Raw genomic sequence first — 19,201 nt, 5'->3', positions numbered from 1 at the left:
GCCCCCTAGCCTGGGAACTTCCAAATTCCGCAGGTGCAGCCCTAAAAAAGCAAAAGCAAAACAAAACAAAACAATTCCCCTCACTGCTTGATTCTCTGCCGTTGCTGCCTTGCCAGTCCTTCACCCTGGGAAATGGCCTCTCTTCACTCTGTCCCCACCTCTGGCCATCTGCGTCTTACTAGGAAATATCAGGGAATGTCAAAATCCCTGACAAGGAGTCCATGACAGAGATGTGTTTCTAATGTCACCTGGTGCCACATGGCCACCCAGCAACCCTTTTGATTTTCCTCTGCTTGTCCTCGATTCCATTCCCCAAATTTCTCAGTTCTTCTCTGGCCACCACCCCTCACACAGCAATAATGTGTTCTGGTCTCTTCGGTTTAAAGACAACAGCAAACGGGGAGTTCCTGTGGTGGTGCAGTGGTTAACGAGTCCGACTAGGAACCATGAGGTTGCAGGTTCGATCCCTGGCCTTGCTCAGTGGGTTAGGGAACTGGTGTTGCCGTGAGCTGTGGTGTAGGTTGCAGACTTGGCTTGGATCTGTTGTTGCTGTGGCTCTGGCGTAGGACGGCGGCTACAACTCTGATTAGCCCCCTATCCTGGGAACCTCCATATGCCATGGGAAGCGGCCCTAAAAAGACAAAAAGACAAACAAAACAAAACAAAACAACAGCAAACCAACCAACCAAAAAACCTTCTGTGATCCTGCTACTACTCCCTCTAGATTGTCCCTCCCTTGCTGCCAAACTCCAGAAGGAATATATTTACCCTTCCTACTTCCTTCCTTCTCACCATCTCCCTCTTCGTCTTTTTTTTTTTTTTTTGGGGGGGGGGCCACACCCGTGGCACACGGAAGTTCTCCGGCCAGGGATCGAAGCTACTCCACAGCTACAGCAACACTGGATCCTTAACCTGCGGTGCTGTAGCAAGACCTCCTCACCGTCTCCTTCTTCATCCTCACAACTTGGGGTCTGTCTCTCAGCTGCTCCTGCACAGGTCACCTGTGACTCCTGGATGGTCAAAGTCAGTGGATTCCCACCCCCCAGTCTCCTCTCGGCTTTCCTGGGGCATCTCACACTGCCGGGCAGTTGCCTCCTTAAAACTCTCTTGCCTTGATGTCTCACGTGCTATTGTCTTTTTCTTTTTCTTTCTTTCTTTTTTTTTTTTTGTCTTTTTGCCATTTCTTGGGCCGCTCCCGCGGCATATGGAGGTTCCCAGGCCAGGGGTCCCATCGGAGCTGTAGCCGCCGGCCTATGCCAGAGCCACAGCAGCGCGGGGTTCGAGCCGCGTCTGCAAACCATGCCACAGCTCATGGCAACTCCGGATCCTTAACCCACTGAGCAAGCCAGGAGTCCGAACCCGAAACCTCATGGTTCCTAGTCAGATTGGTTTCTGCTGCGCCAGGACGGGAACTCCTCACGCACTATTGTCTTGATACTCATTAAACCAGATTGAATCAAGTTATGAAGTACTTCATCCCCTGCCCAGCGTTGTGCTAAAATGCTGCCGGGATGCAAAGATGAGGAAATTGCGGAGCCTGCTGTCAAGACACTACCAGCCTAAAAGGGAGATGGACACAAGTAGCCCTTGTCCTGCCCAGCCTCCAGGAATGGTGTCAGGTCCCACGCAAAAGCTCTTACTGTGTCCTTGGCACTGGAGATACAGAGGTGACCGCAGACCCAATTCCTCCCCTATAAGGGCTCACAGACCAGCGGGGCCCTCACCCAACTGGAGGCCATCACTCCTCCCGTTGTGACTTAAATAGTATTTTTTGCCTCGATCTTTCTGCACTTAATCAAATTCTGCCTTGGAGTCTAGCGTTTGGCAGTGGGTGAGGATGGCGGGGGTGGGTATCCCTTTTTCTGGATTGTTTTGTTCAACACACTAATGGAACACCTTCTTTGGGCTTGAGCCTGAGCCTGAGCTGAGTGGTGGACAGAGAGATGGGAAGGCTGAGAATCCGCCCCAGGAAGCTGAGAGCTCGGTGTGAGGCGGTCTTTCCTTCTCCCCACGCGGCCCCCTGCCCGGCGCCTTCCACAGTACAGTCCCTGGATAGAGTCAGCCCAGAGGCCCTCTCCTTTCTGTCCTGTTAGGCTGGAGGCCGGGCCCGCAGGTGCTCCTGGCCAGACCTGGGCAGCTGTCCCTGCTCGCAGAGCCTGGACCCCTCAGGTGGGCCTGTCCCCTCCTACTTGGGTCAGGTGACTCAGGGACCTTCGCCCCTGCACCCCTGTCTCAAGCGGTCCCTGAACCTAGGCTCAACCTCTCCCTTTTCCTCCGGCCCTGGCACTTGTCACGACCTCCCAGGCAGGGCACATTGCCCGAAAAGCTTGTGTTCGTATCCGCTCAGCAAGCTGGGTCTCTTCCCAGATGGACCGCAGGCTCCATGAGGGCAGGAGCCCAACCAGGTCCTGGGCCTCTTTCGTCTTTCCTGCACCAGTTAGCACAGGGATTAGTCTTTAAAATATGTGTCCACTGGAGTTCTCTTGTGGCGCAGCAGGTTAAGGATCTGTCCTTGTTCCTGCAGGGACTGGGGTTGCTGCTGTGATGCCGGTTCGATCCATGGCTCGGGAACTTCCGCATGCGTGGGTGCAGCTGAAAAATTTCTTTTGTCAGCTGATCGACATCCTCACCGTTTGTGACTTCCTGCGTTTAGGGCCCTGGCTCCAGGGGGCCATTGTACAATATGCACCTGTTACCTGTGAGCAGTTAGCCCATGACTGACCCAGCGGCTCTTCCCCTGGGTGTCCTGACCTGCTGCCTCAAGCCAGCATCTTACCTCTGTGGTTTCCCTTAACCTTTCCCACGTCCTTATCAGGGTATTTGATTATTCCCCATTTCCCAGCTAGAGAAACTGGAGAATGGCGAGCTCTAAATCACCGTTCCACAGTCACTCAGCCAGCCGGGTGTGGACCTGGGATTTGAGTCCAGGTCATCCCCTGACCAGCTCCTGTCTCCCCTTCACGTGCTCATTTGTGCTGCAGAGGGAGGACTAGAGTCGCAGCTGAGACCTGTGACTCGGCCTCCGCGTATCGCCCTCCCTAGGAGATGAAGGGTATTGAGAATATGAGGGTCACAGCTGGGGGCTCCGGCAGGCGGCCACAGGGGGAGGACCTGGGGAGGCTGAGGGCTGAATGCGAGGGCCTTGGAGAGAGCCCTGGGGGCAAGATGGTTAGCGTTGCCGGTGGACAGACCCATGACACTATGAAAGGACTCTGGAGAGGAGTTCCCGCTGTGGCACAATGGGATCAGCGGCATCTCTGCCGCCCCAGGACGCAGGTTCCATCCCCAGCCCAGTGGGTTAAAGGATCTGGCGTTGCCGCAGACTTCCCCATCCCGCCACATGCCACGGGGTGGCCAAAAAAGAAGAGGAAAGGGAGACAAGTAATCCGAAGTCGGGTGGACAGAGCAAAGGCTTGGGAGGAGGAGGAAGCTAAGTAACAGACAAGACAGCGTGGGCGAAGCCTGGAGGAGGGCTGGGTGGTGGGCCTTTCTTAGGGTCCCCCTTCCCAAGCTCTTGGCCCCTGCTGAGCTGAGCTGACCTCCCCCGGCAGGTGTGGGAGCCAGGAAGGGAAGGCCAGGAGAACAGCGATGAGGGCCCGGGGGGGCGAGGGGCGCGAGGCTGAGCAAAGACATGATGTTCTGGGGCAAGCATTTTATTTGTTAATACAAGAATAGAAATTCTGCAATAAATATCATCTAATAAATAACATCTCCAAATAAATAAATATTAATACAACAAACTTAGAGTCATGAGTGGGTGGGGCTGGGGGGCAGGGCCTGGGGGAGCTGCCCCCGCACCCCAAAATGCTACTGCAATGTAAACTTTCAGGAAATTCTGTGGCTGTGGCTGTGGCTGCCCTCCCCAGCCGGGGCCGCCCACAGATACCCTGGGAAAGGGGGTGGGAGGAGGCGCCCTGAAGCTGACAAGAAAATTCAAGGCACTGTCCTTTTGGTTGCCACCCCGGGCCACCAGCTGCCTGGGTGACCCCTGGGTCCGGTCTGTCCCTGCCCGTCTGCTTTCAGTATTTCCTCCACTGAGGCCCCTGCCTCTTCCATTTTTAATCCCATCTCTTCCTGTTTGGACTCTGCCACTGTTGTTTGTTTTCCGAACTGGATGTGTTGGGTCCTTTGGGGGGGTAGGGGAGCAACACCCATGTAAGGAGAGCGGGGCAGCCAGAGGGCTTCACCCCAAAAAGGCACGTGCGATGGTGGCCCCCTCCCCACCTACAGACATGCTTCCTGGAAGTGCCACTCGGGGGGCTGGGTGGGCCCTGGCCAGTGGTGGGCAGGAAGCAGGACGCTGTGAGAGCCTTGCACCGACTGGCACTGCTCTGGGCTCCCTTGAGCATTCCATCCTGTGGAACGGGGCTGGGGCCCATTGCACCTCTTCCCAGACCTGCCGGACCCTGGGGAGTGGGGAGGCCGTGGCCTTTACCGCATTGCCCGCTCCCAGGCCACGAGGCCACGGAGAGCTCAAGGCTCATGGCTTCTGTCCCCTGGCTCGACAAGTGTTGGCAACCACGTTTGCACTTCTCCCTCCTGGAGTGGGGGCAGGGTTTGGAGGGGCGGGAGGGAGAAGGTGGTGAAGGTCAGAGGTCAGAAGCCGCGGGCCTCCAGGTGCAGGGTGACCGCAGCGGCCGGGGGCTGCATCTTCTTCTTGAGCCGGTTGAAGTCCTTGGCTGAGCGCCACAGCCAGGTCTGCAGCTCCTTCAGCAGCCAGAAGTCATCCATCTTCTGGAGGAAGTCACTGTGGGCAGGGCCGGGGGCCCAGGTGGGCTCAGTGCCGGGCAGAGGGTGGGGCAGCGGGTAGCCCAGCGCCGCCATGACGCCCGCGATGCTGCCCAGCAGGCCCTGCAGGCTGGTACAGAAGTGGGCCAGGCTGCGGCGCAGCTCGGCCGTGGCAGCCTGGCGGTTGAGGCCCCGCAAGTAGCACAGGAGGTGGCTGTAGGCCTCGTAGTTCTGGGTCAGACGCAGCTTGTCGTTGAGGCTTCGCCACACGTCCAGGTTGACCGTGGCCCGGGGCAGAGCCTCTGCCCCCAGCCGCGGTGGGTTGAAGTCAGGCTCGTTGAAAGGGGGGCCCAGGTAGTTGAGCTGTGAAAAGGAGAGGGCGATGGGGAAGCAGGGGACGCCTGTCCCCAGAGCTTCTATTTCCTGTGTCCCCTGACACAGGCCCCATCTCCACGCCAGGCCTCAGTGTTCGCGGGCCTCCCCGGCTTCTCCAGGGACGTCCTTTGCGTGGAGGTGGTGGCCGAAGCAATGGGGGCGATGACTCTCGAGTGAGAAGCGCAGACAGAGAGAAACACGCAGGAGCGCCCGGGAGGGCTGCGCTGCTGGGCTGACAGCACCCGCCTGGGGAGAGCGCCCGTGTGGGCGGGCGGGCAGAGAGGAAGAGGAGCCGCGGGACCCGGGAAGCCAGGCCGCAGAGGCGAAGGTGGACCAGGAGAGTCCAGAGCCAAGAAGAGGAGTTCGAGAAGGCAGCAGTGCTCACAGTGTAGAATGGCTGCAAAACAGAGCGAGGAGAGTGAGCCTGAGAAGGGCCACTGGGTTTGGCAAGAAGGAGGTGCCTGGCGACCTTGGGGAGAATGGCTCCAGGGGCCTGGAGGCCAGATTGCAGGGGGTTAAGGAGTGAGTGGGTGGAGAGGAAGTGGAGGCAGAGGGTGTAGACCACTCCTTCAGGAAATTTGGCAGGGAAAGCCCGGAGAGAAAAAGGGTCGGGAGCTAGAGGGGGTAGCAGAGTCAAGCAGAGGTTTTCTGGACGGGAAACCAGAGCGGGGGAAGCGGGTGGAAAGGCAGAGAGGCCCGCGGGCATCAGGGCTCCATCTGCCCCGCGGACATGCCTGGTCCGTCAGCTGAAGGGCAGGCGCCAGACGTGCTCCCTAAGGCCCCCCAGGGGGGGTCCCAGCGCAGGGCTGCCGCAGGAAGAGACCGAGGCCCTCTCAAGAGCTGGGCAGGAGGAAGCCTGTGGAAGGCTGTCTAGGGACGGAGCCTCGGCAGCCCTCGGGGGCGAGGCCTGGGGCCCGGGGCCAGGGCGAGTGAGATGCTTCAGCTGGGAGAGAGGGAGCAGCGTGGCCGGGCCTGGGACAGGCAAGGGCCCAGGGGGAGGTTCGCACGCTGACAAGCACAGAGACAAACTAATTTCCTCGGTGTATCCTGGGGCTGGAGCCAGCTCCCCCGCCACCCGCCTCCCTCTCTTTCCCTGGCTCCGGAGCAGGGTCTGGGATGTGGAAGAGGAACGCGGGAAGAGGGGCCGGCCCCCCACGGCCCTCGGCAGCCCTGACCCTCCCTCCTGCTCTCCTGGGCTCTCGGAGCACCTCCGGACCGCCCCCAGGTCCTGGGGGCCTCCCCGCCATCTGCATCCCGCACCCCCTGCCCCTGCGGGTCAGGTCCGGGTTCCCTGCAGCCCCCTTCCCCCAGGTCCCCCCTAGGAGGCCCAGCTGGGATGGGGAGGCAGACGGAAGGGAGGCCTGTGGGGCCAGAGCAGCAGGGCCCCAGGTCTGGGGCAGAGACGAGCTGGAACACAGGCATGGGGGGTGGGGCGCCTGCATCCCCACCCAGCCCCACCCGGGCGAGAGACACCACAACACGGTGTAAACAGAGGAGACTTCCCCGGCCCCGGGGGAGGCGGGCGGCTGGGCCGGCAGCCAGTGGGGCAGTGGGCCAAGGCGGGTGCGAGGCCTGCCCACATGCCTAGTCCTGGGGCCAGGGGTAGGGAGGGACACCTCCCCTCGGAGGAAGGCAGGAGGGAGGCCCACGCAGAGACGGCTTGGAGCCAAGGCCCTCCCCTCACCCCATCCCCCACCGGGACCCCCACCGGTGGGTCTCCCCCGACCCCATCCCCATACTCACATAGGTCCCAGCCAGGCTGCGGAGTTGGTGCTCCAGGTAGCGGGTGAGGTCATAGGTTTTCTGGATGGAGGGGCCAGGCCCCGGGTCCCCTGTGCGGTTGAGGGCTGGCACGGCAGGGAGGTGCCACAGCACGGTGCACAGGCAAGCGAGCAGCCCCCACGAGTCCCCTGCGGACAGGATGGGCAAGGAGCGTGAGGGTGAACTGGCCGGGTGCAGGAAGCAGCCGGCAGCCTCTCAGGTGTCTGGCCCCACCTTGGGCTGGGAGTGGGGTGAAGGTGGGGGGCCAGATGGGAGGCAGGGGGGTGGAGGAGGGGCCCGAGAGTGTGTGTGCACAGAGGCATGTCCGAGGACGAGGACTTGGCCCGCGAGTGTCTACCCGCAGATCTTGGGGACGGACGGGGTTTGTGTCAGCGGAGCGTCACCGTGCGTGAGGACACGGGGGCCAGGCCTCGGGCCTGCCCATCAGTATTCCGCAGTTCCAGTTGCACCTCGGCCTCCTCGCCCACCCTCCCAGTCCTGCTGCAGCGCAGGGGGGCCGAGGGGCTGGGAAACAGCACGTGTCAGAGCTTCAAGCTGAGAGAAGGGAGCCCTGGGTGGGGAGGGGGCGCAGCCTCAAGGGGGAGTCGAGCCATGGGAGGCAACGCCAGGGTCAGACCCCTGGCGTCAGAGGCAAGGCGGAGCCTCAGCTGGCTGGGGCTGGGGCGGGCTGAGGGACGCAGGGTGGCCTCGGATAGTCGGGGTACATTCTGGGCTGTGACTCCTGGGTGCAGAAAGTGCAGGATGCTCTTAGACAGGAGACTAAGGCTCAGTGTTCACCGAGAGGTTCACAGTGAGGCCTGCGCCATTCCTCTCTAGGGTGTTCGATGGGAAAGTTTGACCTCAGGGAGACCTGGTGATCAGCCTGCAGTGAAGACAGAGAGAGGGAGGCGGGGGAGGATGTGATGAATCTGATGAGCTGGGCTTGTCAGCTGATGGCGCTGGAGCCTCTGGGCCCCCAGGATGCCAGAGGCCAGGGGTCAGGGCTGGGCAGACAGCCGAGGCAGGTGGGAAACATGATTTTCCCAACTCTTAGGTGAGGTCCAAGGTCAAGAGCACTTGGCCAGGATTCGGTGGGCATTGGGACTGGCAGCGGCAATTAGGGTTAGGATAGAGTGAGGCTGTAATTGGCACTGGTCTAGGTTGGGTTTAAGGACTGGGTTACTTTTCAAGTTTCAGGTTAGTTTATTGGGATTTGGCTGATTTGAGTGTGGTTGAGGTTTGAGTCCAGCTGGGGCATGTGGTTAGGTTTGGGCAGGCAGAGGGCTGGCGGGGGCTAAGATTGGTGAATTTGTGGATTCCGCTGTCAGATGGGCTGATGCACAGCATGTCACTAAGAGCAGGGCTGGTTTGGGTTTTGAGCTTGGGTAGGTATGAGGTCATGAGTGGTTTCTTTCTTCCAGTTTCAACTTTTCTACAAGGACACACGTTGCTTTGAGAGTTAGAAGTTGGATATGAGTTTACCAGTTTGCTTGTACTTAGATTTAGGATAAATGGTGGAGTTAAGAGAGAATTAAAACGAGGTACGGTTTAGGCTTGGTCATAAGGCTGGATCGGGGTTTTAGAGAGGGTTTCAAACTTGGAGAGGTTTAGGATTCAGACTCTATGGAATTTCACTTCCAAGGTGCAGGGCTCAGGTGGGGACTTCTGCAGTGGCCCAACGGGTCAGTCCCGACCCTTTCAGATGCTCAACTGGCTGGCCTTACTGATGAAGCCTGGTAGCAGGGGTGCCATGAGTCTCAGAGACCCTGGCTTCTAGGGTGAAGGGCTCACGGTTTGAGAGTGTGAGTGTCTGGGTGCCCCGCCCCTGCGTGTTTGGGACAGAAAGCAGAGTCAGGCCCATAACTGCTCCCTGGGGAGACAGACTCCCCTGCCTCTTCCCATCTGCAGCCCGTGGCTTCCCTCCTGAAGGGTCCTTTCCATCCCTAACCCTTGCTGACTCTCTGAGTTCCTTCCTCGTCCCCGTTCTTCACATCCCAAGACAACTCCAGGCCCTTTTCTGCGCTGCTACCCTCAGCCTGGCTATCTGGTCGAGTCACCCCCAGGATCCTATGGGTACCATGCGAGGTTAGTTTCGGAGTCAGCGCCGAGGGTCCCAGCTGCAGCAGCAATTGAGAGCGAGGCTGGCCTCTACCCCACCCTGGGACTGTCCCACCGGGGGCCGGGGGGCCAGGAATGCAGCTCTGGGCCTTGCCTGCCCCTCACCCCACCCCCCGCCACCGCTTCTGGGCCCTGTGGGACATCCCTGGGGAGGACTGGCTCCCTACACAAGGGCAGCAGGGGGAGAAGCCTTTGGAAAAACAAGAGCTAAGTCATCTGGGCAGAAAAACGGCTCATGAAATTAACCAGACGAGGCCGGTGTTTCCAGGAATATTTCAGTTCTGAGGTAACTGTGTCACTGAAGCCTGGGGGTGGGGGGAGAGCCGAAGGATCTGTGGGATCGACCCGCGGAGAGAACCAGAAGGAGGGGAGGAGGCTCAGAAATCCAGAGGGAAAAGAGGCTCGGCGAGGAGCAAGGGGCCAGGGCTCTACCCGCTGCTGCAGCTTCCGCCCCGGGCTCCACGTCCCCTGTCAGGCAGCACCACTGAACGCCCTGTGGGCCAGAGAACACCTGTGGTTTCGTCGTAGGCACTGGGACTTGCCGCTTGCCCGTGTTCCTGGGAGGGCAAGTGCAGTGGGCACCGGAGCCCTGGCGCCCGTCCTCCACTCCAGGCTCATGGTGTGCAGGTGGACCGGCCCCGGGGGCTGCATCCTGGGCCCCCTCCCCAGCCTGGCCCCCAGCCTGGCCCCCGCCCCAGCTCTGCCTCTGGCTGCTGCCCACTGATTGTTTACATCCCGTCTTCCCCTGTGTTTATAAATCCGGCTGAGCACGTGAGGAGCTAATGAGAGCAGCTCACGTTTCCTGCTGCGGCCCCCCCAGCCCCCAGCCTGGCCCCCACCCCGGCCAGCCCCTAATTCCATCCAGATCCCTGGGCCCTGGGAACCGAGGCCCCCCTCATGAACACACACACACACATGCACACGCACACGCACATCCTCGGCCCACGTAAGTGCATGGCCACCCGACACAGCTGCACAGGCAGGCACACCCGTCCGTGCACGCGGGTCTTTAGGCAGCTACCCCCCTCAGCCTGTATCCTCCAATCTGACCTCACTCAGTGAAGGTGGGGGCTCAGCCATGCAGAGGTGCCCGGGTGGTCAGGGTGCTAGGACAAGCCGCCAGGAGGCTCTGCCCCTGGGATTGGTGGCTAAGAGTGAACCGCCAAAAATGCAGGGGCCAGGGAGGCATCAGAGAGCTCCAGAGGTGTCGGCCAGATGTGGGAAAGGCCCCACCCTGAAGTCCGACCAGGACCCACATCCTGGTGCCCTTGGATGGGTCTGTGGAGGAGGGCTGGGGGAGTGAAATGGTTTAGGGGGCAGTGGGGCTACTGTGGTGTGAGATCCGGGGAACACCCCCCCCCCCTTCACAGGGAAAGGCCCAAAGAAACAGCCCATCCTTCCCTGTCCTCTGGGTTGGCTGCTCTCCCCGCTCCTCCTTCTCTTCCATCTCTGTCCTCTCACCGGCTCCCTACCCGCCAGGCAACCGAGAAGTGACTTAGTGAGTGGGTATATGTGGGCCCAGAAGTCAGGAGACCTCACTTTGTCACCAGCCCCTCAGGTGCTGGGGCCTGTGGGAGGGTGCTGTTTCCGGCTCACTCAGGTCCCTCTCAGCCACACCACGTGGGGCGCCACCTCTGCTGTCCTCTTAGCAGCCCCCTCCCCACCCTCGGCTTCCAGCCTAAATGACAGGAGAAGAAACTGAGGCCCAGGGAAAGAAGCAGATGGGTGGGCCAGTCAGTCTGGACCCAGGGATTGGACTTTTGCTGGAGCAAGTGGTTCGGGATGGCGGGACTGTGCTCCAGGAGAGGTGGGGGGTGGTGTCACCTGGGAGCTGGGTAGCCAGCAGGACTACTGGCGGCGGCGGGGGTGGGATGGGGGCGTCTGGCAAGTGTGTGGGTGGGCTGGAAAGGGTGCAGCTACCCAGAGGGGGCGGGAGGGCTCAGGGGAGCCAGGGGCCAGGGCGTCAATAGGCAGGTGGGATTGTGCGGAGGAATGTGAAGTGTCACTAACAGCGGAGCTGGTGCCCAGGCTGGGGAGGGCTGGGGTGGTGGGTGGCGGGCTGTGCGCAGGACTCGGGAGGGGGGAGAGGGAGCCATTCCAGCAGCTGGGAGGAGAGACTTCTGGCGCTGCTGGGTGACAGTTGCTGCCATCGCTGCCTGATGCCCGTTTCCTGCCCTGGTGGAGTGCCTGGCTCCAGGGCAGCGACTGAGCCAGTGGGTGAGGTGGGGGTGGGGCACCTGATCTGTCGGGGGCAAGTGCCCTGTGCCCCTTCGGGCGGACCAGCTGTGTGCTCGGAGAGTGAAAGCACAGAGGTGTCGGCCGGCATGGGTCGGGGGTCAGAGAGCGCCCCCAACAGAGAAGTGGCTCCAGTGCCCTCACCCACAGCCTCTGGCCGAGGCTCGGACCCCTCCTGTCGAGCGGACCCCCAGCCTCCCCGCCCCCTCCTACCCCGGCGGGGAGGGCCAGGCCCGGCGGCACCGGAGGAAACAGGGACGCGTCCTCCGGGACTGGGAGTCTGTGGGGAGGGCTTCTGCAGCGCAGAGTGGAGGTGCTGGGAGGGAAGGGGGAAGCCGGGACGAGGGGACCCCGGCGAGGCCCGGGGGGCTTGGGGTTGCGCTCGAGGGGCGAGGCCCGAGAACCCTGCTCGCTGGCCCTCCCCCTCGGCGGTGACCTCTCGCTCCGACCCCTCCCGCGGCGGCGGCGCCGGCGGCGCCTTCCCCCTGTGTGGCCCCGGCGCCCCCGGCCCCGCCCCCGGCCCGCTCCCGCCCGGTCGCTCCCTTCCCGGCGGCGGGGGCGGGGGCGGGGTCCGGGGCGCCGGGCTCCGGGCTCGGCCGGGCCGCTGCCCTTTCCCGCGCGTCAACTCCCTGCCCTGCCCGCCCTCCCGCGGGCCGCCGCCGCCGCGGCCGAGCGGCCGCTGGCCCGGCTCCCTGGCCGGTGACAGACTCTCCTGCCCCCCGCACTAATCACTCCCAGGCCGCGGCCGGCCGGCCCGGGGGGTTGGGGGGGCTCGCTGCCGCCGCCCGGCCCCTACCTGCCGCCGGCTCCCCGGCCGCGGGCAGCATGGTGGGCTCCGGCCGCGCGGCGCGCATCGAGGAAGCCGCGACTCCCGCGGCCCGAGCCGGCCCAGCCCGGCTCTGCCCTCCGCCCTTCTCTCTCCTCTCGCCCGCCCTCCTTCCCGCCCTCCCCTCCCGGCGGGCCGGGGAGGGAGAGCGGCGCGGCCCGAGGTGTCGGCCTCCGCGCGCCTCCCGCCGGCCCGGCCTGGGGCTCCCCGGTGCCTCCCCCCTTCCTCCCTCTTCCTCCCCGGCCCCCGCGGCCCCGCGCGCCGCGTCTCCCTCCCGCAGCCCCGCGCCCGCCTCGGACCCGATCTCCCCGACTTTGGCGCGGGGCTCCGTCCTCCGGGATCCCGGGACCCCGCCTCGCCGGGCTCCAGGTTGCCGCCTCCCAGGTCTGCGGGTCGCCCGGGCTCCCCGCCGCGCTCCCGGCCACCTCCCGGCCCCCGCCGAGCGGACTCCAGGAACGCCGCGTCCCCGCCCGGCCCCCTCTCGAGGGCGCCCAGCGGTGCCTCCCCCGGCCCGAGCCCCGCTGGCGGGGGCAGCGCCCGGCTCCCCGGCCCGGCCCCGGCTCGGGACTCCCCGGGGGAAGGACGGGAACCGGATCTCGCGGCTCCCGGGCGGGGGCGGGGGCCGGGGCCTCGGACGCCTGGCTCCTACCTGCTCGGAGGTCCATGGGGCTGGGGGCCGGGCGGGCCGGGCGCGGCTCCTCTCCCGGAGGCTGGCGGAGTGGGAGGGCGAGCCGCGGCTCCGGCGAAGCTTTAATAATCCCATCCGCCAGGCCCACTCGCAGGTTTTTTTCGTTCGGTTTCGGATTTTTTTTTTTTTTTTCGGTGTGGGACATTCTGCAAACTTTTTTTTTCTGACGTGTAAAGCTGTAACCACAAATTGTAGCGGCCCTCCCCGGGGTGGGGGGAGGAGGGGGGAGGAGGGAAGGGAGGGCTTCTGGGGCTCCTCTCCCTCCCACAACCCCGAGGGGGGGTGAGGTGAGGCGAGGCTGCGGCGGTACCACCCTGGGCCTCCTGGGGGAGGGGGCGGGAGGGCATCGGTCCGACTGCAAACTCCCAAGAGCCAGGGGAGTGGGCTGCCCGCTCCTTTTCTTCTCCCTCCGAGTCGGCCCCGGGGGCGCCAGCCCCCCGGCCCGGCGGGGTCCCAGCTCTCACTCTACCTCTGTCTCCACATCGCTAACCTTCCCTCCCCTCCCCCTCCCCCTGAGTAAATGCAATGACACATTCTCCCAAATGCCAGCGAGCTGGCCTCGAAGCAAGTGATGGTGTTTTTCCTGCTGCCCTTTGTCTGGGCTGACCGCCCCCCCCTGCCTATTGTCCCGCCGCCTGTCCCATTTCCAAAAGCCCAGGCTAAGCGAGGCGCTGGGGCTGGGGCAGGTGACTAACCGGCTCACAATGCCCCCTGGGGGGCAGGAAGAGGGCACCACAGGCCCACTGCCCTGGCCGGGAGGAGAGAAGAGGGCGCTTGGTTGAGGGTTTTCCCCTCAAGTTCACGGGGTCCTTCATTCTCCTCCCCGTGGCCAGGAGAGTGCTCATGGGTGGGGGATTTGTAACTCATTAATCAGCACGAGGCACCGGACCAGTTTCAACACCAGAGGCTTCGGGGGTGACTCAGCGAGACCTCTCAGATTCAAGGCAATGGACAGACCAAGCGGCCCCGCTTGGGAACCGCGTCCCCGTCAAGACAGTTGGCTTCCTCCGGCCTTTGGGGTCTGGCTTTGGGTGCTCCGGTGGCGGGCGCGCGTGGCTGGCTGTGCAGGGCTCTTCCTCCCTCCTTCCCTCAGGCCTGGGTTGAGACCTGCAGGCGGGATCCCCGGGGACCCGCAAGCCCCCACCCTCCCTGGAGGGTCTCCCTTTCTCCCTCCGCAGAGGGCGGCCAGGCAAGAAACAGCTCTCATCTGGGGGCGAGCGGATGTCCCCACTCCGTGACTTTGCTTGGGGGACAGTCATTCGGTCTCCAAGGCTTGGGTGTCTAGGACCAGACCACCAATTAAATCACTCGGTAATAAGTTGCCTTTGTTGTTGTTTACTTGCTGTTTCAAAGAGGGAGAGGCGGGCGTGGGCCAGACCTGGACGGTGCTTCCCCAGGGAGTAGCATCACCGCTCCTGCCCTGGTGCCCCCAGAGGAAGCAGGGTGCCCTGCCAGCCCTGCCCCAGCCCCTCCAGCCTGTGGGTCAGAGCAGGCAGCTTGGTCATGACCGGCCCTGGGCTCCCAGGGCAGCTCTTCCCTTTTCTGCACTTGGAGGACTGGGGTGGGGGGGTGGGGGGGTGGGGAAGAAGTTTGTTTTCAATTACCTCACTGGAGTGGGACAGACTTTGTTGTTGGGTTTTTTTCCCTCTTCTTTCTTTCTTTCTTTTTTTTTCCCCCCCCTAAAGGAGGAAAAAAAGAGCTGGGAAAGGGGAGCTGGCTTGGGATGGGGGGCAGGGAGTTTTCTGGGGCATCAGGAGCCACTGGAGGAAACCTGCCTGGAGGGGGGCCTCCCCTGCCCCTCCCCCAGCCAGAACCCTGGCGTTTCAATGACATTCTTGGCCGGTGAGCCCGAAGATCTTCGGATGCCCATGCCAAGGTCAGGGAGGCGGATGCCCAGTGGGTGACTGGCACTGAGGCTGGCCCAGGAGGTCCTCTAGCAGCCACTCTTTGGGAGGGAGGGAGCCCCAAGAGAAGGGGGGGGTGGGCAGCCCAAGTCCTTCTCCCCCGTCTGCAGCCGCTGCTGGTGGAGAGGACACAGACAATGTGGTTTGGATTTGGCTGAGCCCCTCAGCACCTTATAAAGCACCTTGCTGAGTCAGGGAGAAAGCGGCTGACACGGGAGGGGAGGAGGGGGCCAGGAGAGACAGGAGAGAGAGGGAGCGGGCGCTGGAGGAGGAGGTGGGTGGGAGCTGAGGGAAGAGGAGGGAGAAGACAAGGGCCGGGGCAGGAAAGAGGAGACACAAAGAGGCAAATAGATGGGTGGGAGTGGGAAGGAGGAAGGGAGCAGACTGCCCTGCCTGGAGAGGGGGGGACGCCGACCCCCCAGCAAATGGTCACCTCCGGAGCCTAAAAGCTTTGGTTTGCAGGAACCAAAGGCTGCAGCTCTGAAATGGGGACCGCGGGGCCAGGTGGGTGCAGGGACAACTGGCTTTCCACACAGCTCTTCCCCCCGCCCCCCCGCCGCCCCACTCCCCGCTCGATGCCGTGACCCCATACGCTGGGGAAGTCGTGTTCTCCCTCTGCCTCTTGCCTGGACTTGCATCCCTGCCCTCCCCCCTCGTGGAGTGGGCTGGGGGGAGCCTCTCCCCCTCCCCCTCCCCCCCACTGCCAAAGGGAAAATCAACTCCATCTCCAAGTTGCCAGTGCCCCTCTGCCATGTCTGGGCAAAGGCAGCAGGCTAGGAACTGCCAGTTGGGTTGGGGTGGGGGCCGGAATAAAGACTATGCCTTTATTCTGCCAAATCCCAGACGGGGGTGGGCTGTTGGAGTTGGTGGGAGAAGGAATAAGGCAGAGGCCGAGCAGGAGTGGCCCCTCCAGCGTTTCTGTGGGGCGGTGGGGCACAGGTGGCCGCCCTCTGGTTTCTAGCTGGGGACTTTGGGAAAGTTCCTGCTGCTGAGTGGCTCTGGGAAAGGGGCCCTCCCAGCTCACAGTCTGGGATTGCTGGTGGGGGCAGGGCAGAGGTTAGAGGAGACACCCGACCCCTGAGCTCCCCATCCATCTGTCCCACTGAGGGTTGTACAGGCATTTCCAGAGCCCCTGCTGGGTGCCAGAGCCTGTAAAGGACAGGGGGACAAGGAAAACCCACCCTGGCCTTTAAGAATTTCACAGTCTTGGAGTTCCCTTCATGGCGCAGCGGAAACGAGTCTGACTAGGAACCATGAGGTTGCGGGTTCGATCCCTGGCCTTGCTCAGTGGGTGAAGGATCCGGCGTTGCCATGAGCTATGGTGTAGGTCGCAGATGTGGCTCGAATCCCATGTTGCTGTGGCTCTGGTGTAGGCCGGCGGCTACAGCTCTGATTCGACCCCTAGCCTGGGAACCTCCATATGCTGCGGGAGTGGCCCTAAAAAGACAAAAGACAAAAAGGTAAAAGAAAAAAGAATTGTGACAAGGGACACTGTCTAAACTGAGATCAGAGGATGGTAAGGCAGGGGAGCTCTGAGAGGAAGCAGAGCTTCCAGGTCGGAGTGTGGCTGCCTGGCAGCAGGGGCAGCAGTGACCAAGGGCTGAAGCCCGGAGGTAGCACAGGGCAGAGCGCACGTGGCTGCCTGCAGCGGGCAGAGGGCCAGGCTGGGAGGGAGGATGCCAGGCTTCCAGTTGCCCGGCATGGCCTTGGGACAAGCTGTGACCTCTCTGTGGAATGGGATGCGACCCCCTCTGTGTCCCTCCCCGCACGGCAGGGGCAGTCAGGGAGCTGGTGAGGAGAACCTTGCTTTGGAGTTCCCGTCGGACGCAGCTGACTAGCATCCGTGACGATGCAGGTTCCATCGGCTTTGCTCAGTGGGTTATGGATCTGGCGTTGCCGTGAGCTGTGGTGTAGGTGGCAGATGTGGCTCGAATCCCACATTGCTGTGGTTGTGGTGTAGGCTGGCAGCTGCAGATTCGACCCATAGCCTGAGAACCTCCATAAGCTGCAGGGGCGGCTCTCGAAATATCACAATTTAAAAGGAGGATGCTGCTTTGGTACCCTCTCTGGACGGCCAGACTTCGGTCCTCACCCTCCATGGGGGACAGCAGGTCAGGCCCCAAAGCATGTGTCGGGGTTGGGGGGCTGGGCTGCCACCAAGAGATGACTGAGCCGCCCTCCAAGGGGTGGGGGTGAGACAGTGTTGGCTCAGGAAGTGGCTCTGAGCCCACCCTTCCCTCCTCCCTGCCCTCCTCCTACGGTAACCAGCATCCCCAGAGAAGGCTCTCTCTATGCCCCAAAGATACCATGTCCCACACGGCCACAGAATTGGCATTGAAGGGGCCGTGGCCCCTGGGGTGTCCAGGGAAGCCTCTGGTCCAGTCCCCTCCTGAGGGGTGAGCAGGTATGTGGCATTAGAAAAGGCCACAGAGGTAAGAACATTCATTCATTCACTCACCAAACAACCCTTGAGTACCTACTCTAGGCTATGTGCCAGGGACACAGAGAGGAGCCCCGAGAGGCCTTGGGGTGGAGGCTGGCCTGTGTGCAGAGAGGAGAGGCAGTGGCCCGCTCTGGGGACTGCCAGCCTGCTAACGCCTGGCGCTTCTGGGTGACACGCTACTCCCTTGGGCTTTTTGGGCTTAAGTCAAGCCTATAAACCTATCGAGCTCTTGCCACGAATCAGGTCCTGGGCTCAGCATGAATGATTTCACCCCATTCTTACAATAACCTTGGAAAACAAGAACTGTTGTTTCCCCATTTGACATGCGAGGAAACTGGCTCGGTAAGGCGAAGTCACTTGTCTAAGGTCACAGCCAGAAGGAGAGCCGGGACTGGAACCAAGGACCCAGCTGCCTTCAGCACCGCCCTCTTAGCAGCCCCACGGTGCAGGTGCAAACAGGACCACTGAGGCGGGGACTCTGGGAAACAGCAGAGGCTGGACGCTGAGAGGCTGCAGCACTTGCTGAGCACCCCTGGCCAGGGGGCACCTCACGGGGGGCACACCTGGTCTCTTCAGGACACCTGTGTGCTCCTGGGGCCAGAGATTCCCCCTGTGCCTGAGGCAGGAGACCTGGGCTCTCTTGCCCACGACCCTCCACCAGCTCCTGACACAAAGCAAACTGTGATGCTGGGGCCGGGCACCCCGAGGGCCCTTCTGGGAATGCTCCAGTCCCCTGGGCTGGAGCTGCAGATCCGCTGAGCAGATCGGAGTGGGCATCACGGAGTGGGCATCACGGAGTGAGCCCTGAGCTGGGTGTCGGACGGCCACCTGCCCTCGGAAGCAGGACAGGGGCTTCCCTGTGCCTCCTGAGGGCCAGCTACATGGCTGCAAAGTGGGGCCTCCTGGGATCAGCATCCCTGAGAGCACTGCCCTCCACGCTGCACTCCGTGTGACTGTGCGGCGCAGGGGCCACCGAGGGCAGGAGGGGGCGGTGGAAGGCGGCGCCGTGGGGTGTGCACGTTTCCTCTCCTCTGGGGCAGGAGCCCAGAGGGCCCTGCCTCACCCTGAGCTGGCCGTGATGTCAGCGGAAACCCCAGGGCCAAAGGCCTCCTCCTACCTGGGCCCTGCCCTGCCCCGCACCCCCCAGGCACACCTGGGCCCAGAGAACACCGCCGCGCCCTCTGCCCCTGCCTCCCAGCAGCCCGTGCAGCCAGGTCCCTCCGCCTGCCTGTCCCCTGCCCCACCTGGGCCCCCTCCGCGTCTGCAGGGCTGATGGACGTGAGAGGAGGGCAGGGGCAGAAGGGAACCCCAGGGGCTCCACTCCTCCCTAGCCCGCGGGAGCCTTCCCCGCCATTCTCTAGGATGTTCCACTGCCCTGGCCAACCCATGCCGCAGGCCCTGTGACTCCGTCTCCCCTGGCAGAGGAGTGGGGTTACCTCTCCCTGGGCTGGAAGATCCTTATCCTGCCCCGCTGAGTCACTGCCGGCCCCTCCCGCCCTCCCCTCCCTCCCCACCGGCCTTCCTCCTGCAGCCCTCGCAGGCTTTCTCCGGACTGTCTGGGCTCCACAGGGGCCCCGGGGGTCAGAGGACAGAGGGCATCTCCATGGGGCCATGCCAGCCCTGCTGGGAGAGTGACAACCTTCGTAAGGCTGCTGCTCGGCCTCCCCTGGCTGTGAGACCTTGGGCCCGTCAGCTGACCCTCCAGACACACCTCAGTTTTCTCTTGAATAAAACAGGGATGGCGATCATGGCACCTTCCTTGGGATAAGGGGTGATCAATACAAGCCAAATCTTGGAGTTCCCGTCGTGGCGCAGCGGAAACGAATCCGCCTAGGAACCACGAGGTTGCGGGTTCGATCCCTGGCCTTGCTCAGTGGGTGAAGGATCCGGTGTTGCCGTGAGCTGTGGTGTAGGTCACAGACCCGGCTTGGATCTGGCATTGCTGTGCCTGTGGTGTAGGCCAGTAGCTGCAGCTCTGATTAGACCCCTAACCTGGGAACCAACATGTGCCACGGGTGTGGCTGTAAACACGTGCACACACGCACACGCGCACACACACACAAGTCAAACCTCTGGCACTTAACACATGATAACGTTAATTATTTTTTTTTTTTTTTGGTGCA

The 19,201-nt window shown here is 62.6% G+C and overlaps 2 protein-coding genes across 3 annotated transcripts in view; one reads left to right on the top strand and one right to left on the bottom strand.

The window, feature by feature from the left end:
• LOC110259234 (cleavage stimulation factor subunit 2 tau variant-like) overlaps nucleotides 1-3,707 on the top strand; it is a 28,955-nt gene extending 25,248 nt beyond the window's left edge. The window contains exon 3 of the mRNA XM_021082762.1: nucleotides 2,525-3,707. Coding sequence (XP_020938421.1) covers nucleotides 2,525-2,721 — 197 coding nt within the window. The 3' untranslated portion in view covers nucleotides 2,722-3,707. The remainder of the gene's footprint in view (nucleotides 1-2,524) is intronic.
• CLCF1 (cardiotrophin like cytokine factor 1) lies at nucleotides 3,638-14,073 on the bottom strand. 2 transcript variants are annotated; one of them, XM_021082764.1, is made up of 3 exons: nucleotides 12,693-14,073; nucleotides 6,847-7,013; nucleotides 3,638-5,091 (listed from the first exon to the last, which is right to left on the bottom strand). In XM_021082764.1, exons 1-3 carry the CDS (start codon nucleotides 12,874-12,876, stop codon nucleotides 4,597-4,599), a joined length of 846 nt encoding a protein of 281 aa, XP_020938423.1. In that variant the 5' UTR covers nucleotides 12,877-14,073; the 3' UTR covers nucleotides 3,638-4,596. The 2 variants fall into 2 exon arrangements, with proteins under 2 accessions (XP_020938423.1, XP_020938424.1); XM_021082765.1 differs by lacking the exon at nucleotides 12,693-14,073 and adding an exon at nucleotides 12,014-12,434.

This window comes from Sus scrofa, chromosome 2, assembly GCF_000003025.6.
Source record: "Sus scrofa isolate TJ Tabasco breed Duroc chromosome 2, Sscrofa11.1, whole genome shotgun sequence".
Taxonomy (NCBI): domain Eukaryota; kingdom Metazoa; phylum Chordata; class Mammalia; order Artiodactyla; family Suidae; genus Sus; species Sus scrofa.
Note: the sequence above shows the minus strand (reverse complement) of the source record. Positions and strands in the feature narration are given on the sequence as shown.

Excerpts from the sequence above, each read along its gene's own strand:
- CLCF1 (XM_021082764.1), bottom strand. The coding sequence starts at position 12,876 with ATGTCCCACACCGAAAAAAAAAAAAAAAATCCGAAACCGAACGAAAAA. Across the intron at positions 7,014-12,692 it reads CCCCATGGACCTCCGAGCAG|GGGACTCGTGGGGGCTGCTC; the intron begins GTAGGAGCCAGG and ends TCCTGTCCGCAG. Across the intron at positions 5,092-6,846 it reads GCAGCCTGGCTGGGACCTAT|CTCAACTACCTGGGCCCCCC; the intron begins GTGAGTATGGGG and ends TCCTTTTCACAG.